This window comes from Lissotriton vulgaris, chromosome 10 (genome assembly GCF_964263255.1).
Source record: "Lissotriton vulgaris chromosome 10, aLisVul1.2, whole genome shotgun sequence".
Taxonomy (NCBI): Eukaryota; Metazoa; Chordata; class Amphibia; order Caudata; family Salamandridae; genus Lissotriton; species Lissotriton vulgaris.
Window position 1 is genome coordinate 424,745,413 of NC_141698.1, and position 24,829 is coordinate 424,770,241.

The 24,829-nt window shown below is 45.8% G+C and overlaps 1 protein-coding gene across 2 annotated transcripts in view; it reads right to left on the bottom strand.

Annotated features, from left to right (window-relative positions):
* The window catches only part of ABCA3 (ATP binding cassette subfamily A member 3), a 642,985-nt gene that overhangs the window by 6,738 nt on the left and 611,418 nt on the right, over positions 1 to 24,829 (bottom strand). For both annotated transcript variants that reach the window (XM_086941282.1, XM_086941283.1), the window contains exons 25-29: positions 11,126 to 11,260; positions 10,786 to 10,980; positions 2,369 to 2,556; positions 2,102 to 2,272; positions 853 to 1,043 (exon numbers count right to left, since the gene is read on the bottom strand). In XM_086941282.1, coding sequence (XP_086797408.1) covers positions 853 to 1,043; positions 2,102 to 2,272; positions 2,369 to 2,556; positions 10,786 to 10,980; positions 11,126 to 11,260 — 880 coding nt within the window. The remainder of the gene's footprint in view (positions 1 to 852; positions 1,044 to 2,101; positions 2,273 to 2,368; positions 2,557 to 10,785; positions 10,981 to 11,125; positions 11,261 to 24,829) is intronic.

Below are 24,829 nucleotides of genomic sequence, written 5' to 3' on the forward strand. Positions count from 1 at the left end.
AAACACATTAGTCTATGCATCCTGAGGTAGAGCTGCTCACGTTAACCAGTCCAGGGCATAGTTCGTGGAGTTTCGCGGAGTGCAGTGAGAACTGCCATTCACGCTGGTCTTTCTGCCGCTCGGGTAGAAATTCTACCTGAGTGGCAGCTTGCGCTCGCAAAATTACCGTTCGTAAGCGGGAGCGGGGAAAAAACTCAGCTGCACTACTTGGAGCAGAGTTTTCTGCACTCCGTGATCTCAGCGAAGTGCAGAAAACTCAGCAAACTCAACAACCAGAGCAGAGTTCACCGACCAGGCCTAACGTTAACAAGGTGCAAAGCAGAGGTGCAGGACTCCATGAACTGAGCTTCCCTTAGGAACAAAGGATAATAGAGTTTTATACTTTCAGGGATTGTGTGTCTTAAGGAAAGAGGTGCAATTGCAGCAATGCATACACCTAAATAAATACAGTTGACCTGAAGAAAGAGAAGAGAAGCAACAAAGATGCAAACCAGCAGGGTTAGATCTTCCCTGGGGTAAGCAGGGCAACAGCAAAGATGTATATCCTCAAGGATGCGCATACGAAGGAGGGGAGACTGCAGTGGTGCATCATTCCAGAGGTGGAGTTGCTCAGAGACATATGGACTAAGTGCAAAGACTTGTGCCAGGCGAGATAGGAACTAGGGACAATTCGCAAAGAGGTCACCACAGATCAAACCCTGAAATCAGGTATTAGTGAAATATGAACAAACATGCAAGGCTGGGAAATTTCTATTTCAGACTCACAACAAACATTAGTACATTTCTGATCAATCAATGAATTCTTGCTATGGGAATATCACCGTGAAAGTGGTCCAATAGACCATTACCTACCTGGGAAAGTCATCTCCACAAAGTCTTTGAAGGCCAAGATCCCATCCTCGTCCCCATCGCTCTTCACCTTTGCAAGGAGAGTGTAGCCGCTGCCGAATTTGCTTTTGAGGTGTTGTGGACTGCCTAGGCACTTAAACTGTCCGTTGACCATGATTGCAAGCCGCGTGCAGAGAGCCTCACATTCTTCCATACTATGGTTGGCAAATTGGGTTAGAGAAAAGAAGACAAACAAGAGACACATTTTAGAACCATTCCACAATGGCCAACTTTAATGATGCTGCTGTTCGGTCAGACGACAAGCTGAGGTGAATTAGGGCGTAGATGAACCATGGGTATGAACAATCATTATGTTGAGCATAGGAGTTAGCAAGAAGTACTGAAAAAGGTTGCCCAATAGGCCAGTCTTAAACAAACATGGACTCCCCAGAGAATTGCCAGAGAATTCGTTTTCTTTCCAGTCTCACAGAAGCACTCACCGAATAAAAATCAAAAGTATCAACACTTTCGTGACAGAAGGTTTCCCTTATGTCATAACTTCAGGGACAGTGCCTCCAGAGGATTTAGTACACATTTTAAGTTTGATCAATCAGTGATCTAATTATTATGATTCATACTTATTCTTTGTATTTACTATTGAACATCAGGTAACGTGTTAGTTATTGTGGAGCATTTGGTCTGCTTTTTTCTTTACTAGGGCTCAATGGCGACAGCAGGCTTCAATTGGGGAACAAAGATTCAGAGCAGGGTGTAACTCTTATCATTCTCGGTGGGTGGTGGTAAGGGCTTTCCCAAAACAGTAAACGTAACTCAATGGTATGAGAAAGTCTCTCCTTTCTTTCGCCCCTACTAAAAACAAAAAGAGTAGGACAGCAAGCCTCTTCTAGAGGGATTTCTAATCAAATGTTATCTAACGAGGGCAGGACTCAATTTCTTCCTCTATGCCCAGACATTAGTGAGGGAATAAGCTGTTTATGGGTAGTTTACAATTCAGCAATCATATATTTAAAAATTAACTTCAGCATTTAAGAATTTGTGTCTACCACCCCATAAAAATCGAACTGAAAAAATATAGCCAAAATATACTGCCATAAAGTACAAACAATGCTAGAAAAAAAGGAACCAGTGTAAAGGCAGCCAAACAATCTTTAGAACCTCCACTAATGTAAGACATTAACAAGTTGTGCTCTCACAGATGGCATACAGATGTGAATTTTCTTGCTGTTGAAACAGTAACCAAGTATCCAAGCACCTGTGGGAGGTGATGATGACAGCTTTGCCGCACTCTCTGGTTCTGGTAACTGCGTCCCACAGCAGGCGCCTGGCGACAGGGTCCATGCCTGTGGATGGCTCATCCAGGAAGATGACTGATGGGCCACCAATAAGGGCAATCCCAGCACTCAGTTTGCGCTTGTTGCCACCACTATGGATGTACAGAAAAAGGGTCAAGTTAAACACTGATTTCACAGCACTGGAGGAGGAGCAGAAGAAGGCAACAGAAGTTAACAGCACAGCCTACCTGTAGGTCCTCACCAGCTTGTTAGCATGAGGCTCAAGGAGCAGACCTCTTAACATATTCTCCACGCAGCTAGCGATGTACCTTTCAGGAATTCCACGCAGACGGGCATACATGCTCAGTGTCTCGCGACCAGTCAAGTGATCCAGTAGTGCATCAAATTGCGGGCAATATCCAATCCTCTGCTGAACCTAGGAGGATTAGCAATCAAGGGAGATAAACAAGTCACACAAAGTTTAGCCCCAGGTTTACCACAACACTTTCATGCACAAGGGGGATGTGAGGAGCACTATTAAGTTTACTGGCCAAAAAATGTATGCAAATCCTTCGAGCTGGTTCTGAGAAATATTTGATTTGGGCACATGTTGATGATCAAACACTCAGAAAATGTTGAGGTACCCTGGTCCATTGCTCTGTGATGCTTCTACTACTCTGCACCTGGGAGTCCCAGGCTGACTGATGAAGAATATACACAACTATTTAGCCTGTCATCAAGAGTCATACCTTACAGAAAACGCCCTTTTTAGGACTCACCTACACAGTGCACATCCTGTGTTTACTATTCAGCACATTTACAACTCGTCCACAGCATACAATTAGTTGCTTTCATTGTCACTCTCACTTTCCTTCCTTTCTTTTTTATGTGAGCTCCTCCCTGAAGCATGGGTCAAGTTAAGTGTTCTTCCTCTTTTTTTCCTTTCCTTGTCTTTTTGTGTCTCTCCTCTATTTTTTTTTTAAATAAGAGTTTTGGTATTAGACTGGACATGCAATATGCTTTCCGAATTTTAACACGGGCATACAGCGTCTTATTTATGTTGCTTTCACCCTCTCTGCCGTTCGTACTGATATCTTAGTTACTTACACCCACAAGTTTACTGCTCTACTTCACTCTATGCCACTCAACACTGCTCTACTCCATGTCACTCTATCAGTGGCGGCTGGTAACATTTGGAAATGGTGAGGTGTAAATCAATTATAGTACTGCACTGCAGCGAGCAAGCAAATATGTGAGGTCTACTCGCCTAGTACAGTCCACCGGGTATGAACATTTTTCCAGGGCTTAATTTGGATCCCAGTCCAATTTGTGACATATACCCCACAAAAGCAGCCCAGAAATAACAGATGTAATCAGTAAAAAAAAAAATACTACTTGAAAAGTCCAATGCGACTTGAAATGTAGTTCTTCAGGAACAAGGACAGAAAAAGGATAAAACTGCTAATAGACAGGTCCACCACTGCTAAATTCTGGAGAAGCGGTCTATTAAAAGGAGGTTCGGTATTAAAGCACAAGTTACTACTTGTGTAACAATATATCTGTAAGAGACATTAGTTAGTGATAGATTCCTTACCTTAGAATATCCCCAGGCGTCAGACTGGATCCGGATAATTTTGCGTAGCAGTACCCTTGCGCGTCGGTAGGCGTCGTCTGTGGCTCCGCGTCCGTCGTGGGCGTCGTGGTCGTCGTAGTACTTAGACACCGCCTCCGGGTGCTGACGTCAGTTCTTAGACACAGCTTTTCTGTGCCAGAAACGCAGAGCTATGCTAAAAACCAACACTGGTGCCTTGAAAATAGGGCCCTGAAAGGGGATGACCTTAACCCTAGATATCGGTTCGCAGAACGGGGAGGATGGGTGGGTCGGTAAGGAATCTATCACTAACTAATGTCTCTTACAGATATTTGGTTACACAAGTAGTAACTTGTGCATCTGAAAGAGACACATTAGTGATAGATTCCTTATCTTAGAATAGATACCCCAGCAATACCAACCCCGGTGGTGGGTCTGCGAACCAATAATCACACCAGAAAGTCCTGGAGGACGGAACGGCCAAAGAAGCCATCCCTCCGGACTTGACTGTCCAGGCAACAGTGTCTTGCAAACGTGTGCAGCGAGGCCCACGTAGCCGCCTGGCAAATGTCCTGCAAGGGTACACCTCGGCCCAAGGCAGTTGTAGTCGCTGTGGCTCGAGTGGAATGAGCCCTCAGCCCAACAGGGGGTTCCTTCTTTGCCAAGGAGTAACACGCCTGGATACACAAGATGATCCACCGCGAGATGGTCTGCTTGTGCACCGCTTTCCCCTCCTTAGCGCCCACGTAACCAACAAAGAGTTGTTCATCCACCCGGAACTGGCGTGTGCGGTCCAGATAGAACGAGAGCGCACGTTTTGGGTCCAGACGGTGGAGCCTCTCTTCCTCTCTCGAGGGATGCGGAGGCGGAAAGAAGGTGGGCAAGGTGATGGATTGCCCAATGTGGAAGGCCGTGACTACCTTGGGTAGGAAAGAGGGCCATGTCCGCAATACAACCTTGTCCGGATGGACTGAAAGGAAAGGAGGTTTACAGGATAGAGCCTGGAGCTCACTCACTCTCCTGGCAGAGGTGATGGCTACCAGGAAGGCAGTCTTCAAAGTGAGAAGGCGAAGAGGACAGTTGTGAAGTGGCTCAAAGGGAGCGCACATCAGAAAAGTAAGAACCAAGTTCAAGTCCCACTGAGGCATCACAAAGGGAACAGGAGGGAACGTATGTGTGATGCCTTTCAGGAATCGATTAACGATAGGGGACTTGAACAAAGAAGGTTGATCAGGCAGCCTCAAAAAGGCTGAAAGAGCAGAAAGGTAGCCCTTGATAGTGCCCAGAGCAGAGCCCTGCTGGGCAAGAGAAAGAAGAAAGAGAAGAACCTCAGAAAGAGGGGCATTGAGGGGATCCACAGCCTTTGCTGTGCACCATGCCACAAATCTGTTCCACCTGCAGGCGTATACCGACTTTGTGGAGGGACGCCTGGCTGCCAGAATGATGTTACAGACTTCAGGAGGCAAGTCAAATGGCCTCAACTGTCGCCGCTCAATCTCCAAGCATGGAGGTGGAGACTGGACAGGTTCGGGTGGAGGACCGTCCCCTGCTGCTGCGACAGAAGGTCCTCCTGAAGAGGCAGACGAACCGGGGGATCGACGGACATACTGAGTAGCTCGTGATACCAGTACCTTCGTGCCCAGTCCGGAGCCAAAACGATGACTTGTGCCCGGTCGGGTCTGATCTTCTTCAGCACTCTGGGCAGAAGTGGTATAGGCGGAAAGGCTTACAACAGACCGCAACTCCACTCGCGACGAAAAGCGTCTCTGAGCGAGTGCCGCCTTGGAAATTCCAACACGCAGAACTGATGACATTGCTCGTTCTCTTCGGTAGCGAATAGATCTAACCAAGGCTCTCCCCACTGCAGAAAGAGACCTTGCTCCACGTCCGAGTTCAGACGCCATTCGTGATCTATCATGCACCGACGGCTGCGTTCGTCCGCCCTGGCGTTCAGAGAACCTGCCAGGTGTTGAACCACCAGAGTCACGCCCTGATGTTCCAGCCATTGCTAGAGGCGCAGAGCCTCCTGGCAGAGGGTCCACGACCCCTTCCCGCCCTGTTTGTTGCAGTACCACTTGGCGGTGGTGTTGTCCATGAACACCTGCACTACACTCCCCCGGACAGAGGGGAGGAATCCCTTCAGTGCTAGACGAATCGCCCGTAGCTCCAAAAGGTTGATATGGAGCCGGGACTCCGCCGGAGACCAAAGGCCTCTGATCTCCGACTCTCCCATGTGGCCTCCCCAGCCCTGGAGGGACGCGTCCGTCACAACTACGTGCTCTGGTTGGGGAAGGGAGAGGGATCTGCCGCTGACCCAATCGCGGTCCGTGAGCCACCACTGCAGCTGTCTCGCAGTGCCCTCCGAGATCAGGACATGGTCGGACAGGTTGCCCTGATGCTGGGCCCACTGAAACTTCAGGTCCCACTGCAGAGCCCGCATCCGCCACTGGGCGTGATGCACCAGAAGGATGCAGGAAGCCATCAGCCCCAGAAGCCGCAGCGTCAACCTGACCGAAACTCGGGATAAAGGCTGGAAGATTGGAATCAGAGCCTGTATATCCCGAACTCGCTGTTTGGGTGGGTAAACCCGAAACTGCGCCGAGTCGAGAACCGCTCCGATGAAAAGGAGCTTCTGAGAGGGACACAGGTGTGACTTCGGCACATTGATGGAGAACTCCAGCTGGTGCAAGAGGTCTGCCGTTGTCTGGAGGTGGTTGACGACTGTCTGGGGCGAGCCCGCCTTCAACAACCAGTGGTCGAGGTAGGGGAAGACTGAAACCCCTAACCTGCGCAGATGAGCTGCGACCACCGCCATCACCTTCGTGAACCCCCGTGGGGCGGTGGTAAGGCTGAAGGGGAGCACGGTAAACTGAAAGTGCTCGTGGCCTACCGTGAACCGCAGGTAACGCCGGTGGGCCGGCAGGAAGGGGATGTGGAAATAAGCGTCCTGCAAGTCCAACGCTACCATCCAGTCTCCTGGTCCAGGGCAGCTAAGACCTGAGCCAGAGTCAGCATCTTGAACTTCTCCTTCCAGAGGAAGCCGTTGACGTTCCGTAGGTCCAAGATAGGGCGTAGGCCCCCTTTGCCCTTCTTGGGTACCAGTAAGTAGTGAGAGTAGCAACCACGTCCTACTTCTGGCCCACAAACGCGCTCAATGGCCCCCTTGGCCAAGAGGGCTGAAACTTCCTCCTGCAGAAGCCGCAAGTGATCCCCCGATACGCGGTGGTGTTGCGGTGGCATGGCTTGAGGGGTCGTCTCGAAGGGGAGGGAGTAGCCCCTCCGGACGATCTGCAGCACCCACCTGTCCGAAGTGACAGTGCGCCAGTGAGAGTGGTGATGGCGAACCCTGCCCCCCCCTGGCGTCACATGGGCCGAGAAGCACGGACTAGGAGGGTTTAGAGGCAGACGCTGCGGGGGAAGGTGTGGACTGGCCTCGCCATTGTCCCCGACCGCCTCCACAGCGATTTCCACGGCCGCCACCGTGCTGGATGTTAGTCTGCGGCGTGTGGCTGGCTGCACGTGTTGGGGCGCCCTTTCCTTGGCCACGAAAGGAGCGAAAGGCACCCGATTGCTGGCGCGGGGCCGAGAGGCCAAAGGACTTGGCCGTAGCCCTGGAGTCCTTAAAGCGCTTGGTCTGCCTTGTCGCCAAAAAGGCGACGGCCATCAAACGGCAAGTCCATCAGAGTGTTTTGGACATCTGCCAAAAAGTTAGCGGACCTCAACCAGGCGTGGCGACTAACCGCCACCGTCGTTACCATCACTCTACCTAGTGAGTCGGTGGTATCCAGCCCACACCGGATGGAATATTTGGCTGCATCCCGACAGTCCACAAGGGCTTGGCCGAGGTTGGCCCGTACCTCCAACGGACACTCTGGCAGCACTTCCGCAACCGTCTCCCACAGAGAGTGGGTGTAGCGGCCCAAGAGGCATGCGGTGTTGGAAGACCGCAGCGCGAGAAGGCAGAAACATAAAATGGTAGTTTTACCATTTAATGTGTCTGCCTTCTCGCGCTGCGAGAAAGCAGTGGGGGCGACGCCCCCATGCCCCTATGCAGGAGCCACCACTGCACTCTATGCCACTCCATCGCATTCTGTGACAGTCTACGCAATGCCACTCTACACCACTCCACACAAATTTATTCTACACAACTCTACTCTACAGCACAGCACTCTACTCTATGCTACTCCACTCTTCTTTACGCCACACCACTAATGTTTAGTCATGCTGAACGCAGCCACGCTGTCGACCAACAGGGCTACAAGACATTGGCCACTAGCTCTAACAAAGGCAAGGCCTAGTGGCTTGCCAATCCTGGTTATCTTTGTACTCCCCAACGATGGAACAGCTATATTTCTATCACCTATGAAGAACTTTGTAGCATCCCGTTCTGTATCACCTTATCCTAATCATTTCTGAACCACTCTTGCACTATAGTGGAAAATGGTTCCTTTGGCCTTTAGAGTAGCCTGCAATGCTATTGCTATTGCAAGGGTAAGGCAGGCATCCAATGTGCTTTACCAGTAGAGGGATAACAGAATACCCCTACATTCAGAAACCGATACCTCAGAAGAGAGGAAAGTGAGAGAGAGAGGAGGTAAACTGTGACTTTGCCTGGAGCAATGAACATCCTTGCACAGAAGCTTTTTGTGTGCTCCAACCCCACAAGGCTGCCTGTGCATCCCAACACCTAGGTCTGTATTAAATTGTGCAGAGGCTAATGATGGCACTTCATACCTGTTGCTTGCAGAACCTTGCACTTTATCACTACAGAGCTATACCAGATTAGGCTGCTTCTGCTGGTGAGGCCTATATGAATATCAACTTAGATATCCATGCCTTCGCTCTTCATAAGCATTGGGAACTCCACAGTGCACTACCTAAAGTTCTTCACAACTTCTTGCACCTTTGGTCTGTGAAGTTTTCCATTCAAACACTACAGTAGGTCTAGGGATACTTCCTTTGCTCATTATGGCTACTTAATGCTCCTCTTCCTCTAATCACAGAGCCATTCATTGATACCTCTAAGAGAAATATGTCATGGCATTCAGTGCATATTGTTCATCTCAATTTTTCCCGCTAACCATAGATGCTTTATTACAGCAACCAAACAAAATGTACGTATTGCAGCAATGTATACCCTTCAGCAATCTCAAAACAGGGTTTTTCTAAAATGCAAGAGTGAGAGAGAGACAGACAAACTAGAGGAAGGGCAACCCATCAGGTTGTGGTAGTAGCTCATATCCCTGAATGATCACCAACAGTAATAAAGGATAAGATTTATTGAGCAACTTTTTTATAAATTCATTACTCAGTGACCCTTCTTAGTAACTACATTTGTTGAGTTAACATACATAAGCCAGCAGACACCCAGATTACAGTAATAAAAATGGAGTGGCTAACAAGTTGTTCAGTAATTTAAAAAAAATATTCCGCCCTAAATCCATACATGGGACAGAGACAACCAGGCTGGTATTACATTTTAGATACCTCTTCCTCGCTATCCCCTACACTCTTTAGCTTATTCATGGAACAACTCACTGATCTGCTACAAGCGTCCAACGTGCAATTTCACATGTCTGCTGACGATACCCAACTGTACCTCAAGATCAACACCCTTGACAACATTAATCTGCTTAACACCACTCTTAAGTCCACCCAAACATGGCTGGCAGAAAATGACCTCAAATTGAATGCCTCGAAAACTGAATTCCTCCTAATTGCCCCACCCGCAAAAGTCCCGATTATGCACAATTGGATCAAACACCTTACAGCACTCAACATTCAACCAACCATTGTGGAATCAGCGAAATCACTGGGTATAACGCTGGACTGCAACCTCAATATGCAGAAACACATTAATAACGCCACAAAGGGAGCAAACTTTCAGATTAATACACTAAGGAAGTTGAAACCCTTCCTACCTCCCAATGACTTCAAAATGGCGGTTCAAGCTTTAGTTCTACCACGGTTGGAATATGGAAGTGTCTCTCTATGCGGTCTCCCCAAAGCCATTACAGCTCCCCTAAGAGCCGCCACCAACGCAGCTGCAAGACTAAATCACTGGCTCGAAAAGGAGGTCCCACACCTCCCTTGACCTTAAATCTCTAAACTGGCTGCCATTTGAAGCCAGAATTCTCCTGAAAATAGCCTGCATGACACACAAGGTCTTACATCACCATGCTCACAGCTATCTCACACAAAAACTCACAATATCTGAGGGGAACAGATCCACAAGAAGTGCGGAAAACAGCCTTTTGAAGCCACAAAAATTAAACAAGAAAAAAACGTACAAACGATCATTCTCAGGAATGGCACCCAGGATATGGAATGCCCTTCCACCGGAAATAAGACTGAGCCCCACCACTTCATCCTTCAAGTTGGAAGTAAAAGGAATCCTTATGGCAAAATTCACCTGAACATAATCCCAGGTTTTCGCGACCTTGCTTCGTCAGCCGGCCCTTGCTTTGCACCTTACCGCTTTGCTGTTTGTATACTCAACAATTTGCTATATATATTATTTTTTTCCCCATTATTCTACTATGACTCACCAGGCTGCTCCTGTTCTGTACCATGTTGTTTTACTTTTGGCTTCATAAATAATGCTGTGCTCTATGGTCTGTCAATGTATGATATAACTAAACTCATCTACTGTAAAGCGCTCCGATACCCGCAAGGGTCTTGTACGCACTCTATAAAACTTTCAAATGAATAAATAAATGAATAAATAAACATTAATAATTCAGTAGATTGATATGTTCTTTTAAACAGGCATGCTTCCTTATCTGGCTGTTTCTCTGTCTCCTTCAAAAGTTTCATGGTGAAAGCAGGCCCTTCGTTTACGGATTCAATTACACAACTTCTGGCCTTGTGGATCTCAATAACACAGCTACTTCTTAGGTATAGGTTAAAAAACATACCATGTAAATGCCTTACACTATGCATTGAGGCAAGCTGACTAAAAGGGAATAGAAGGAGACAGTGCTTGCAGCTTCTATAAACATATGTCTGTGAAAATTAGCATATTTAGTGCTTTCCTCTAAGAAATTCAGTTCCCCTCTATTACAAACAAGGTACCTTCTTAATACTCTCCAGAACACTGTATCCATCCACGTAGGCATCGCCTGCTGTGATGGTCTCATCGCCAGTCAGCATTTTGAAAGTGGTGGTCTTGCCAGCTCCGTTGAAGCCCAAAAGGCCGAAGCACTCCCCTTTGTTGACACTCAAGGAGATCCTGTCAACAGCGAGCAGGGACTCACTACCGTTATAAACCTATGAGATGACGGCCACAAGAAAAGAGAATTACAAGTATTAACCTTCATGTCAAGCAATCCATACCAAGTGGAAGTTAAATGCACCAATCAAAAACTCTAAGAGAGATGCGAGGCATGATAAAAGTGTGGTATTTTAAGCTCACCTTTGTCAACTCCCTGATGACCAGGGGGCTACCCAGCATAGCTATCTGCTCAGGAGGGGACTCTAGGACTTTCTTTCTCTCGTCTGCCACATCCCAGTCTTCTGGAACAACAGCCATTTCTTCCTGCAGTAGCACCTGAACAGAAGAGAGGTGAACCCCAGAAACTGTTAAGACTTCCTGTGTGTGCAATAAAGAAAGATCCAACATATAAAGGGCCACATGGTTCAATACAGTTCTAACAGGCAACCCAGTGGACAAGATGGGCATGGTAGCATTCACAGCCCTGTCTGCACCTACAATGACATTTTTTTCCAACAACCAAAATAAAAAGGTCTGTATAGGACAGTGACCACAATCCTAGAGTTGTGGTCTACAACAATATCCTAAGCCAATGCTTTATACCAATAAAGGATCACTGTAACCAGGTATGTGTTACTAGGGCACCAGTCTAAGCCCTGAACACTGCAAACTCCGCAGTCAGACAAAGTGAGAAGTTGGAGTAGAGGAGAGTATTAGAGAAGTCGAGGGAAGTCGAGATTGGAGAGCAGAGGAGCTTCAATGACTGAAGATTGGTTTCTAAAATGAAGTTGCTTTACTTCATTAATTGTCAAAATAACAAATGTGTGAATTGGATGATTTACTTTTTGACCAATAATTTTAAAAATGTCAATTGAAGTAGCCAGTTATTGTGTTATGGTTAGAAGACATTTTCTACTTAATTCATGCACCAACTTTCCTTTCATCCTTGTTTTTATTTAAATTATCAAATAGAATCCTCCAATTCATTGTAAAAAAAAACAAAAGACAAATTAGGTTTTCAAGGGGAAATTGCACGACTAAAGATCAATGTTAAATACATTCTTCGATTATCCAGCTATTGTGAAAATGTGTCAAATACCATATGAGAAGCATCTCAATGTCTTGATCAATGTGCAGTACGAAGTCATTTCTTCTCCTTCAGTCGTGGCAGGTCTAGCACCAGCTTCTTGGTATTAACACGGTTTTATACCAGCCATGTTCTATTTAAGCAATAAAGTCATCAGCTCAACTGCTACACTCAAGAAAAACTAAAGAATGGATGCATTTTTATTCAACCTCACCTGCAGTTACCCAAGTAATTTGTATCCATGATATAAAAGTACTATTAAAGCCTATTGCCTTCATGACGAGTGGGTTATTTCACTTGGAGTGATAATTTATGGTGAAATCACCAAAATAGCAATTGCAAGTCTGTCCGGGCCAGAAGTTATCAAATTTCCAATCTGATAATTCCATACACAGGGCCTATCTTTGCTGCTGAAGGAGGGGCTGTAGCTATCAGCCCGCAATACCCCAGTAGCAGCACATGGGAGCAGACAATGTTTATCCCAAAAAGGTACAAGTGTGCCCGCAACCCCACACCAGCCAGTCCGTCCACAGACAATTTCCACTTGCTCAGAGCATGGCAAACTTTTTTTCACTGGCATGACAAAAAACTGCCTGGTAAAGAATGCGGCATCTCTGCGTCTAAGCAGTTATTCCCCATTCTGGGGATAGCTGATATTTGGTGTGTAAATACTGTCCTCTGGTATCCCCACATCCAATTTTCAGCCAACTCCTAATGACAGCCAACGTCTGTTATTGCAACCTTTATTATCAAGAATTTATTGTAACTTGCGATTGTCATCTACTATAGATCACATTGAATGGGTAAAGGGATATCCCAAATATAAAGAGCACGAACTGGACTGATCTGGTAATCTCAACCCTAAGTTAAGAGTAAATTCTAGTGATATAGCCACAATCTGTAGAATATGTATGGTGTGTCATTAACCCACATGGAACAGTTAGGGACTACAGGCACAGTTTCTACACATTTGACAACATTCTCAAGTATATTAAAAAAAAGTATGTTAATATCTACAGAATGCAGTTTCTTTATTCTCTGACAGCACCCTAGACCGTCTGATAACAAAGGCTTTTCATTTGGAATCACACAGAAGAGTAACTCTGGGGATCTGCTACTATATTACCCAGTTGTCATGCTGATCTCATACAACCCTTCAGCAGAGAGGTAGCAACCTCTGATATAGGTGTACGTTTATTTAAAACAAAGTCACCTTCATACTTAAGATTTTCATTCTATTGTCTTGTCTTCTGGAAAGCCAAGTCCTCCTGAAATACTTTTTTTCCAGTTAATTACTTTAAAGTGTCCAACAGAACACTGGACTTTGAATTGATCACTGCATTCTACTGAATTTGAGCAATCTTAGGAGACACTACTAGACCGTACATACACCATGGCACTTGACCCAATATAACTTACATTTCAGACATTTAGACAGAAATGAGATTATATGTCAGGACTGGAAGCGAGGATTATGCTCAAACTTTCTTTTATTCCTTTCCAGCAGCAGACTCAAGCGAGGATTATGCTAAAACGTTCTTTTATTCCTTTCCAGTAGCTTCAACAAATAAAACAAAAAACTACAGTTCCCATAATGTACAAAGTAAAGGTCAACATCATGTCCATCAATAGGCAGTACAGGACATCCACAAAGGCGGGCTCCCCTTGGAAGACCTCCTCTTTCTTTTCCTGCTTCCAACAGTTAAGTGCTATCTTATTTCTTCTCATGCTTTGAGATTTTTAATATTTGAATATTGCTTACTTGATACTTGCTAGTCTTATTATATTTATGCCTTGTTGTCTGCTAGCCTCGGTGTGCCAAGTAGCCTCACTACAGGTTTACTCTGGGGCAGCAGGAGCATTTCTCATCGCTCCATTCACAGCACCCCTCTAAAAGTTTTGTGCGGTGCGCAATGGTGTGGACTAGAGAGTACGAGTGAAGCGTCTTGCTGGTCTGTGAAGGGAGCACTGCTGTAAGTTTCAGCAACGAGTGCTCTGATATGTAGCGCCCAATGGTATCAGCTACGCTTGAGGAGCCTGGAGCCATACGCCCGTCGAGTACAGGTCTGTACTTAAATATTTGCTCAGCCTGATGCCCGCTCACACATGGGTCTGTATTGTATCGGAACGCCGAGACGGTGAAATTGAGGACTTCACTCTTGGCTGACTAGAGCAGGCCTAAGCATTCCTGACACCCGTGCAAAGCAGGGTGAGTCGCCCCAGGGCAAAGGCCCTTTGTTTCTTATGCTCGGCGCACCCAAATCCCCAACTATTGATTTGCCAAAATATAAGCCTCAGGCTGCCAAAACACACGTGCGTCCAGTGCGATTATAGTAATTATTGTTCACTGTGAGTGCAAGCCTCAGGCTGCCAAAGGCATCTAACCCTGGGTCGAAACCTTTAGAATTACTGGCTCTAAGCCTTTTTCATTCGTGGTCTTTGCCCTAGGCTTATTAACCATACCCCTTGCTATCATGGAGGATGAATATACAGAGGAAGAATCAATGCAAGTCCTGCCCCTGGATGATGAGTTTTACGAAGCTGTAGATGCTTCCATTCACCAGGCAGTAGCGGTGGCCATCAGGCGCTTTGAGCGGCACTTTAGGTAAGTGGCCTTGTTGCAGGGATTCTGCTCAGACACAGAACTGTGCACAGAGACCCAGGACCTCAATGAATTGGGGTGGACAAAAAACTCACCTCAGTACCTAGAAACCCTAACCGACTAGCATCAGTGTCACATTAGCTCTTCGTCCTATAGCAAAGTAACCAATGATTAGACAACCCAGAACATGCGACTTAGGTTATACTCAGGAATGGTGGGAATCAGGAACATACTTTAGTTTGTTAGTCTCATACCAGTCCACAACATGGGTAAAAAAGTGACAAAGTAAAGTTTAAAATGATTATTTTTAACGTTGTGCTCTAAGATGCAGTATTTGGGCGAGCATAAGGAGGTATATCATTAAAAATAATACAAGCAGCATGGTTACAATTCCATAAAACACAAAAGGGAAAATCATATTATAATGATGGTGGGAACAGGTCCTATAGTGCCTTGTATGCCAATCCCCTAGCTAGGAACAATGGGCCAGATGTAGGTAAGTAACATTTACCGAATCTTAATTACCGAAAATTACCGAATTTTACCGATTCGGTAATTAAGATTCGGTAAATGTGAGGGGTTGGTATGTAGGGAATCCAGATGTTCCCTTTTACCGAATCGGTAAAATTCGGTATTTACCGATTCGGTAAATACCGAATCGGTAAAGCCTATTGATTCCTATGGGCTTCAAAGCATATTAACACCATCGCTGCAAGGGAGATTTTCCTCCGGTGCTGAACTCCCTTGAAATCCCATTGTTCATGACTAGCTCAGCTCGTCATAAGCACACAACAAGTGTACTGCATGACGAGCTGAGCTCGTCATGAGCAGCGAAGGGGTTAAAGGCGCCAGAATTCCAGTTAACGGCAGCTACGTGTATGTTGTGGCTAAGTGTGAGCCGATCAGCCTGAACAACAGAAAAACATTGTTATGATAACCTTGGAGGTTTCAGAACTCACTGTGCAGACTAAGGTCGCGATGTAAGTCTAGAGATGTTAAAAACAAGCCCTTCTCATGTGAAGATATTCACAAATGTAAAACTTGCAATAACAGCTACCTGCAGTGTCGTGTGCAAAAGCGGCAAAATGGTGTTTAAACTTCTAATAAGCTTATGCTAACATAACAATGTGCGCAAGCAGAGGTCTGCCCTCACTACAGCCTACGCTTGCCAGAATTCCCAGTCCCTCCCAGCACTTACGACTCCCATCAAGCACACCCATAAGTGCAAGCGAGACACTGGAATAGACTTGGGGGCCTTTGAGCATCTATAAAAGGCTTTCCTATACTCGCCAGATGCAGGAGTGCATGACACCCTGTTAGACGTGGCTGATGTATCCCCCTCCACCCCACAAGGTCTTGAAGCAGAGTTGGCTGAGTCCCTAGGGTACTCAAATGACGAAGCAGGCCCGACCAGGCTATAGAGTCCCACTCTGGTCTCCAAGGTCCTGTTACACCCAGCTCCACAGATTGGGCCCCTTCCAATAAAGTCTCTAAGTTTGTAGCAGGATACATACGGAAATCTCAGGAAAAGGAGGTTAGAGCATGTCTCCAGGCAGAATTCCTTTGCTCCGCCCTACCGGGTAAGGTGGTGGTAACTTGGGAATTCGACCCAAGAATGGCCACTTTCCTCCAAAAATATATTAGGGACCCAAAAAGGGCATTGATTGTTCCTGGTTGTCTTGCCAGGATAAACTGTTGGATATTGCTGTCCTTATTACAAAGATCCTGGAACAGGCTGAAGAGGCCATGGCATTTGGCACCCCTTTTCTCCAAAGCGAATCTCTTTTTGGGTACTGTGCGCTGTAATTTTTCTCAGAAATGCTAATTGCGCTCTCTCAATCGATAAGCGTTGCTCCCTTCTCTTGAAGATGGACATCAAATTGGGAGACTTGGCTTCCCCCCAGGCTGGAGTGGTAGGTCAGGGTGGGCTCTTCAGGGACACATTTATCAAGGAGCTGCGCAAATTCATGGCTGCGCTTACCTCCTTGGATAAGGAACAGGCCTCAATAAAGATCTTTCACCCTTGAATTTTTGTTGGGGCCAGACATGGCAGAGGGCGCTCGGCCAGCTAGTTCTTCACCCAAGGCCCTCAGAGAGGATCCAGAAAGTTCCAAGACACATCAAAGCAGGGAGAATTCTTCCAGACATGAAGGGACAATCGCGCCCGCGATGGAAGAATAACTTCAGACGCATGGGTCCTCCAAACCATTAAGGGTTTTCATTTAGAGTTCTACGGGTCCCTGATCGAAGAACACCAACCTCGTCCACTGGTTTTTGCAGAAGACCAAGTCACCTTGATAGATCAGGAGGTGGGAGACTAGCTGCAAAAAGGCACGATTATCCACTTTTGCCTCCATGCAAGGGGTTTCCTCAGCAACATTTTCCTAGTGGACAAGACGGATGGTGGCCAACGTCCAGTAACAAAATCTCAGGGATTTCAACCAGTGGGTAGTTTACCGCCATTTCAAGATGAAGGGAATCCATCTCCTGTGGGATCTCCTGCAGCCCAACTGGATGGTGCACTTGGACTTAAAAGATGCATACGTGGCAGTATACATTTTTGTCCTGCATCACCGTTTCTTGCAGTTCACGTGCATTTCCAGAGGTACGAGTTCACCACCCTTACTTTTGGTCCGTCCTCTACTCCCTGGTGTTTCACCAAGGTCATCAAACTGGTGGTGGAGACCTTAGCTAGACGACCTCCTGCTTTTGGATCAGTGTCCATTGAAACTGTCACAGCAGTTACAGATGGCGGTCGATCCACTGCAGGGTTTAAGTTTTGTGATCAATGGCAAGAAATTCTTCCTGGTACCGTCCAAGTAGACGACCTTCCTGGGATTCGTCATAGGCTCGGTAAAGTGGATGTTGAACCTTCCTTCTTGGAAAGTGACCAAAATTCACAAGGAACTGAAACAGATGCTGGCACGTTCCACTACTTCATTAAGACATGTGGCTTGAATGGTAGGCCATCTATTGTCATCAATATAGGCGATCTTCCCGGGGACGCTTTATTACAGAGCCTTGCAGTGCCTCAAAGTAGGCGATCTTCCCGGGGACGCTTTATTACAGAGCCTTGCAGTGCCTCAAAGTGTTCCACCTTCGGCCTGGGCTACAATACTCTGATCGGATACCCCTTAAGGACGAGGTGAAAGTGGAAATGAGATGGTGGCTGGACCATATGGAGGCATGGAACAGTCGGGCCATCTCTGGCTCAGTCCTGGATAGATCCAATGCCAGCAAGTCCGGCTGGGGGGCTCAATGTGGAGACTCCTTTACCAGTGAAGAATGATAAGCAGACGGGTGTCACCTTCATATCAACTGCCTAGTGTGGATGGCGGGGTCCGTTGCCATTCAGTATTTGATGAAGGAAAAGGTTTTATGCAGCTATCTTCTGAAGATGGACAATGTTTCGGCAGTATGCTATATAAACCACCTTGGAGGGACCAGATCCAAGGTCTTGGTGGATCTAGCCAAGGAAATTTGGACCTTCTGCCTATAGCACAACATTTTGGGGACACCACAGTACCTCCTAGGAGCCTCCAAAGTGATAGCAGATCGGTGCTCCAGGATGTGGTCGGACATAGGTTTGTGGCAACTGCATCCCCCGCTCTTCCAGAGGTTAAACACCGTCTTGGGATCCTTCTCGGCAGAACTTTCTGTGTCACGGCTGGATCATCAGCTTCCCAGATTATTCAGTTGGACGCCAGACCCTCTAGCTTTGGCGACAGATTCCTTCCTACAGGATTAGTCCCGGGAGAACAGGTATGTTTTCCCACTGTTTTCAATGATAATGAGACTCACAGAGCATGTCAGCAGACAGAAGGCAAAGGTAATGGTGATCACCCCTTTTTGGAGGTCACAAGTGTGGTTTCCAGTTCTTCTGGAACTTTCATGGGATTCTCCAATCCTGAAGAATTACTGGCGGCAGCATGGGCTGACAGTATGAACAAATGTTATAGATCGGCATGGGTCAGATGGGTTATTGGTGTGTACGAAACAACCAGGATCCCATGGGGTGCAAAGTGGTTGCCATCATGACCTTCTTGGCCTATTTGGCGTCTCAAGAGTTGGCATATTGGACTGTCAAGTCCTACAGATCGGCGATTTCGGCAGGGCATTTACCAATTCAAGGTGCTCCTGGCGAGCAGTTACAGATGGCTGTCGATCCACTGCAGGGTTTAAGTTTTGTGATCAATGGCAAGAAATTCTTCCTGGTACCGTCCAAGTAGACGACCTTCCTGGGATTCGCCATAGACTCAGTAAAGTGGATGTTGAACCTTCCTTCTTGGAAAGTGACCAAAATTCACAAGGAACTGAAACAGATGCTGGCACGTTCCACTAGTTCATTAAGACATGTGGCTTGAATGGTAGGCCATCTAGTGTCATCAATATAGGCGATCTTCCCGGGGACGCTCCATTACAGAGCCTTGCAGTGCCTCAAAGTGTTCCACCTTCGGCCTGGGCTACAATACTCTGATCAGATACCCCTAACGGACGAGGTGAAAGTGGAAATTAGATGGTGGCTGGACCATATGGAGGCATGGAACAGTCGGGCCATCTCTGGCTCAGTCCTGGATAGAATCCAATGCCAGCAAGTCCGGCTGGGGGGCTCAATGTGGAGACTCCTTTACCGGTGAAGAACGATAAGCAGACGGGTGTCACCTTCATATCAACTGCCTAGTGTGGATGGCGGGGTCCGTTGCCATTCAGTATTTGATGAAGGAAAAGGTTTTATGCAGCTTTCTTCTGAAGATGGACAATGTTTCGGCAGTATGCTATATAAACCACCTTGGAGGGACCAGATCCAAGGTCTTGGTGGATCTAGCCAAGGAAATTCGGACCTTCTGCCTATAGCACAAAATTTTGGGGACACCACAGTACCTCCTAGGAGCCTCCAAAGTGATAGCAGATCGGTGCTCCAGGATGTGGTCGGACATAAGTTTGTGGCAACTGCATCCCCCGCTCTTACAGAGGTTAAACACCGTCTTGGGATCCTTCTCGGCAGAACTTTCTGTGTCACGGCTGGATCATCAGCTTCCCAGATTATTCAGTTGGACGCCAGACCCTCTAGCTTTGGCGACAGATTCCTTCCTACAGGATTAGTCCCGGGAGAACAGGTATGTTTTCCCACTGTTTTCAATCATAATGAGACTCACAGAGCATGCCAGCAGACAGAAGGCAAAGGTAATGGTGAAATGTCATGGACTGCCTATTGGTGGACTATATGTTGACATTTACTGTGTGCATTATAGGAATGATAGTTTTTTACCTTACTTGTTGAAGCTGCTGGAAAAGAATAAAAGAAAGTTTGAGCATAATCCTCTGCCCTTAATAGAAGTGAAACTTTTCTTCGTGATTACTAGGAAATGTTTCATTTTGGTTGCAACACTGATTGCTTCTTTGCATGAACCCATTTTTCACGAAGCCAAAGGAAACGATTTCTGCACTGAATTCTGACCGGAAATTGCTATGCTGTCTTCAGACCCCTTTAACAGAGGTTGGGCTAATCTCATTATATTTTCAATAGAAGGTTATTCCGTTATATGAATTGTGTTAACTCTTATGGTAAGGATTATTCAAGACAGAAGAATTAGTATGCAAATATTTTGGGTGATATTGAAAGCATCACAGAACTATGTCAGAATTGTGTAGCATAAAACAATCTTCCTGGTTTCTGAAAATAAATGTTCCTATGTAGGAAACAGGGGTTTTGTTGCAGTACCCCCTCACTTTTTGTTTGGTGTTTAATGAAACTTTGACTGAAGTGTATTGTGTTCCTGCTAACCAGGCCCCCAGTATCAGTGTTCTTTCCCTCAAAACTGTACAACGGTTCCTCCCAATTCGCAAAACCTTTAGCACCCTCTCTAAGACTCTAGTAAATGGTGCCACTTGTACCTAGGGCCTGAGGTGCTAAAGAGGGTCCCTATGGACAGCAACACAAATTGTGCCACCCCAAGGGATCTCTCCCCAAGCACATGCAGGGCTGCTATTACAGGCTGTGTGTCTTTCTGTAGACAAAAGTGAAAACACAACATGTCACAAAACCATGTGTGCCATGACTCCTAACACTGCATGTATTATTTGTACGTCACCCCTCCAGCAGGCCTGATAACCCCAAGGCAGGGTGTTGAATAGTACATGTGAAGGCATCCCTGCAAGAACAGCTATATATATATATATATATATATATATATATATATATTCATAGAAAAAACCATAGGTTATAGTGGATATATAGTTAGGAATTTGCATTTACAAAACCTTGAAAATTCAATGAAAAAACCATTGGTTTTAGGCCATATATAGTTAGGAATTAGCATTTACAAAACCTTATTTTACTCGCATAAAACCATTGAAATTCCATATATAGTTAGAAGCGCTAACTATATATCGCGCACCCGCAATCCACTGCTGATGATGTCACATATTACATCATTCATGACATGGTCAGTGACATCACTGATGACATCACTGATGACAACATCCAGTGATTGTATGTGTCTGTAAAGTTTAAATATGTTTTACATATTGAAGAATGAGTGGATGTATAAGTGTCTGGATGAAGAATTTAGTAGGTGCATGACTGAGTGTATGAGAGAGTGATTAAATGTGTCTCACTGAGTGCATGGGTTAGTGACTAAACTGTCTTAATTTGTGCATCATTATGTTTGTTGTTGTGTAAGCTGCTGCATGTGTTGATCAGTAGCTATAAGAGTGGCCATATGGGTTATTGATTGGTTGCCCAAGTATTTGAATGGGAGGCTGAGTGTGTGTGTGGGTGGCTGGGAGGTGCGTGACTCTGTGCATAGATGTGTAAGCAGTTGATTCACTAGGAGTATGAGTTCAAGAGTGCATGTGGAAACAGCTATATGGGCGGTTGACTGTGCATGGGTCTGTTGGTGAGTGAATGGATTTCTCATTGCTACATGTGCAAGTAAGTACGTATGTAAAACACAATACATGTGAGAGTTGAGATATATAAATAACTGAACATAAGAGCCAGTGAATGTGTGAGTGGCTGTATCGATCACTGTGAGCTTGTATCAGGGATTATATAAGAGAGTAAATATGTGTTATTATATGTTTGAATAAGTAAGATGTGTATAACTGTATAGTTGAGGAAATGGAGGTGTGATTGATTCTTTGCATGACTGACTAGGTGTGTGAGTAACTCCATGGATGAGTGACAGTCTGTGAGTGTCTGTTTATACTGAGTGTATGTAAGGTTATATTAGAGTCTGAAGAGGTTCATTGTATTATCACATGAGTGATGTGATCAGTGATGACAAATGAGATGTCATCAGTGATGTCATTTGAGTTGTCATCAGTGATGTCATCAGTGATGTCATTTGAGATGTCATCAGTGATGTCATTTGAGTTGTCATCAGTGATGTCATCAGTGATGTCATTTGAGATGTCATCAGTGATGTCATCAGTGATGTCACTGACCATGTCATGAATGATGTAATATGTGACATCATCAGCAGTGGATTGCGGGTGCGCGATATATAGTTAGCGCTTCTAACTATATATGGAATTTCAATGGTTTTATGCGAGTAAAATAAGGTTTTGTAAATGCTAATTCCTAACTATATATGGCCTAAAACCAATGTTTTTTTCATTGAATTTTCAAGGTTTTGTAAATGCAAATTCCTAACTATATATCCACTATAACCTATGGTTTTTTCTATGAATTTCATTGGTTTTTTAATAGCAAATATGAAAAGCTTTAAAATGTCAAGTACGTGATAGATAAAAACATTTTCGTATTTATGCACGCTGATGTGCTTTGAACGCTGCACCCCCCCCCCCCTCCCCTCTTTTGTCTTAGTAGTACTCTCTCTTTGCAGATACTGAAGGGTAGTTAACGCAGGCCTTTACCCCCATTGTAATCCGTCGTGCCTCCTTGTCTCTCCATTTGATTGATTGTTGTCCAAGCATTTACTGTTTTAGAATTGGTTCTCTTTGAATCATTCTCTATTTACAAACAAGCACAAAGTCGCAATACTCTGTTTAGTCTTTGCAGATAGTGAAAAATCGTGTAAAAAAATAAAAGTAATCGAGCAAAATCAGTAGGCCACTAATTGGATCTCTTTTTGACCTCGCTAAAATAGAAATATTAGGAACAACCCTTCATGAGAAATACGAAAATAGTGAGATGAACTGAGCTCCACACCATGAGGGCTGCAAGACAGCTCGGCTCCATCACCCATCCCGCACAAAATAACGACAAACCCTATGCAAATATTAAAAATATAGACAACACACCAGCAAAGAAACAGGGTAAAACATTTTATTAAAAAACTATTTACATAACGTTGGTTTATAAGATGTCAGTAGTGGACCGATGTGTGAATAGATCGAAAGCAGCACAAGGCTCCAAGATCCGGATGGCAAGCTCCTGGATGTTGGGTGCCATAGTTTAGAGTTCTGAATTTCAGCCTTTTTCAATGCCTGTGCTTTGTTGAATCAAAATGGCGGCTTGACACAAAGCTGACTCAAGCGTTGCTACTGATGCTATGCAGACCAAAACTGTTTTTCAGTTTGTACATTTTTCTAGATTTTTCAATCCAAGTTTGGTTGACTTTGTAGAACGATGGCTTCAGATTTTCAACATACGGTGTGGTGGCGCTGACTGGGAGAGGGCGCTTCGCTCCTGCCCCCTCCCCAAGTAAGATTTTCATACGTGAAAGTACGTTAATGGTTTTGGTCCCTGAGATGCTTCGATGTCACTGCCATTCTCAAATAGCATAAGTTCTGGATGTTGGGTGCCATAGTTAAGAGTTCTGAGCAGTGCTTGTAACACTGTCTAAAGCTTATTTCCACCTACTGCAGCTTCACTATTCTCAAAGTAAGTGAGTGTCGTTTGTAGACCTGACTGCATTAGAAAACAATGTGATATGCTACCTTCCTAAACAGCTTGACGGAGGCCCCTGAGGGGCGGTGTGATGGCCATGGACTCGGAGAAGACGCATGGCTCCGACACCCTCCCCAAGTCTTATAGCACTGGTGTAGCCTGAGATCGCCCCCGACATAGGCGGCCGGCTCCCGGGGTCCGGCGGAACTTTTTGCCTTTTGATGACTCTTCAATTCTGGACCTTGTCCCACAATCCGTTTGACCTGAAGACAAGCTGTAGTGGGGCGCCCCTTTATCGTTTTAGTTGCCATTCCGCCCGCTTTTGCTACACTGTGCCTCTTCCGCCATTCAGCTGTTTACCGCCCGCTCTTGCGACTACAGCGTCTCGCTCACCATGTAGTTGAGTTGCGCCCGCTCTTGCGGTGCAGCGATAGGCGGCTGCCACAGGACTCTCAAAATGGCGGCCGGCTCTTCGGTTTTGGGCCTGGTCCACTAAAATGGCCCTGGGACACCTTGGAACTCGGACGCTTCCCTGATAGGGCTTGGGTCCCATTCTCGAAAAGCGTCCCCTCAGCCGTGAAGATTCTACAAAAGTCTTGGGGGCCTCCGACTCCCGCAGGCTTCTGGTGGGGAGCGGCTGCCATGATTGCTCGTGGAATGGCCACGACGGAGCTACGAGATGGTAGTGGTCTCATGCTGACGCCTGCTTAAGTCTGAAACATCCAGAAACACTATAGACTACCAATTCGATCAGTTCCGGTAGCGCCCCAACATGACCCGGAAGAGAAGAACTTGCCCTCCCCTCTTTGACTGATGGTTCTTGTTGCCTGTCCCCTCTGTTCTCATTTAACAGAACTTTTTGGACTGCTGAAAGGGGTTGTGTTCTGAACGCTGGTTGGTGGAGACATTTAGACTATATTCTTGACCTACGTTGTCGCGTAATGCGTTTTATGACACGCCGCGTTAGCGCACCCGGAAGCGATCCGAGGCGCGGCGCGCAGCGCGTAACGTAAGCATAACAGGTCATGTGACTTGTTAATAAAACTTTTCATTGGTTCATTTTACTTTTGTTAATTTAATGATGAAAAGCTTGGTCATATGACCTAAAAATTACGCTTTTTATTATTTTCGAACAATATTTTTTTTTCAAACATATGTTATAATATTCCAGGCTAATGTACTTTCCCGGAAAATTTACAACTGTCTTGCAAGTAAAATATATTCCTTTTTCGAGAAAAAGGGCGTTTCTTCCTTCCATGACGGAGCCGTTGAGTAAAAGAGATTCGGCCTGCTGTCTTAGTCGCCGATACGCCTGATTATCAGATTCTTATCGATCACTTTATGTTGCAGACATGAAAA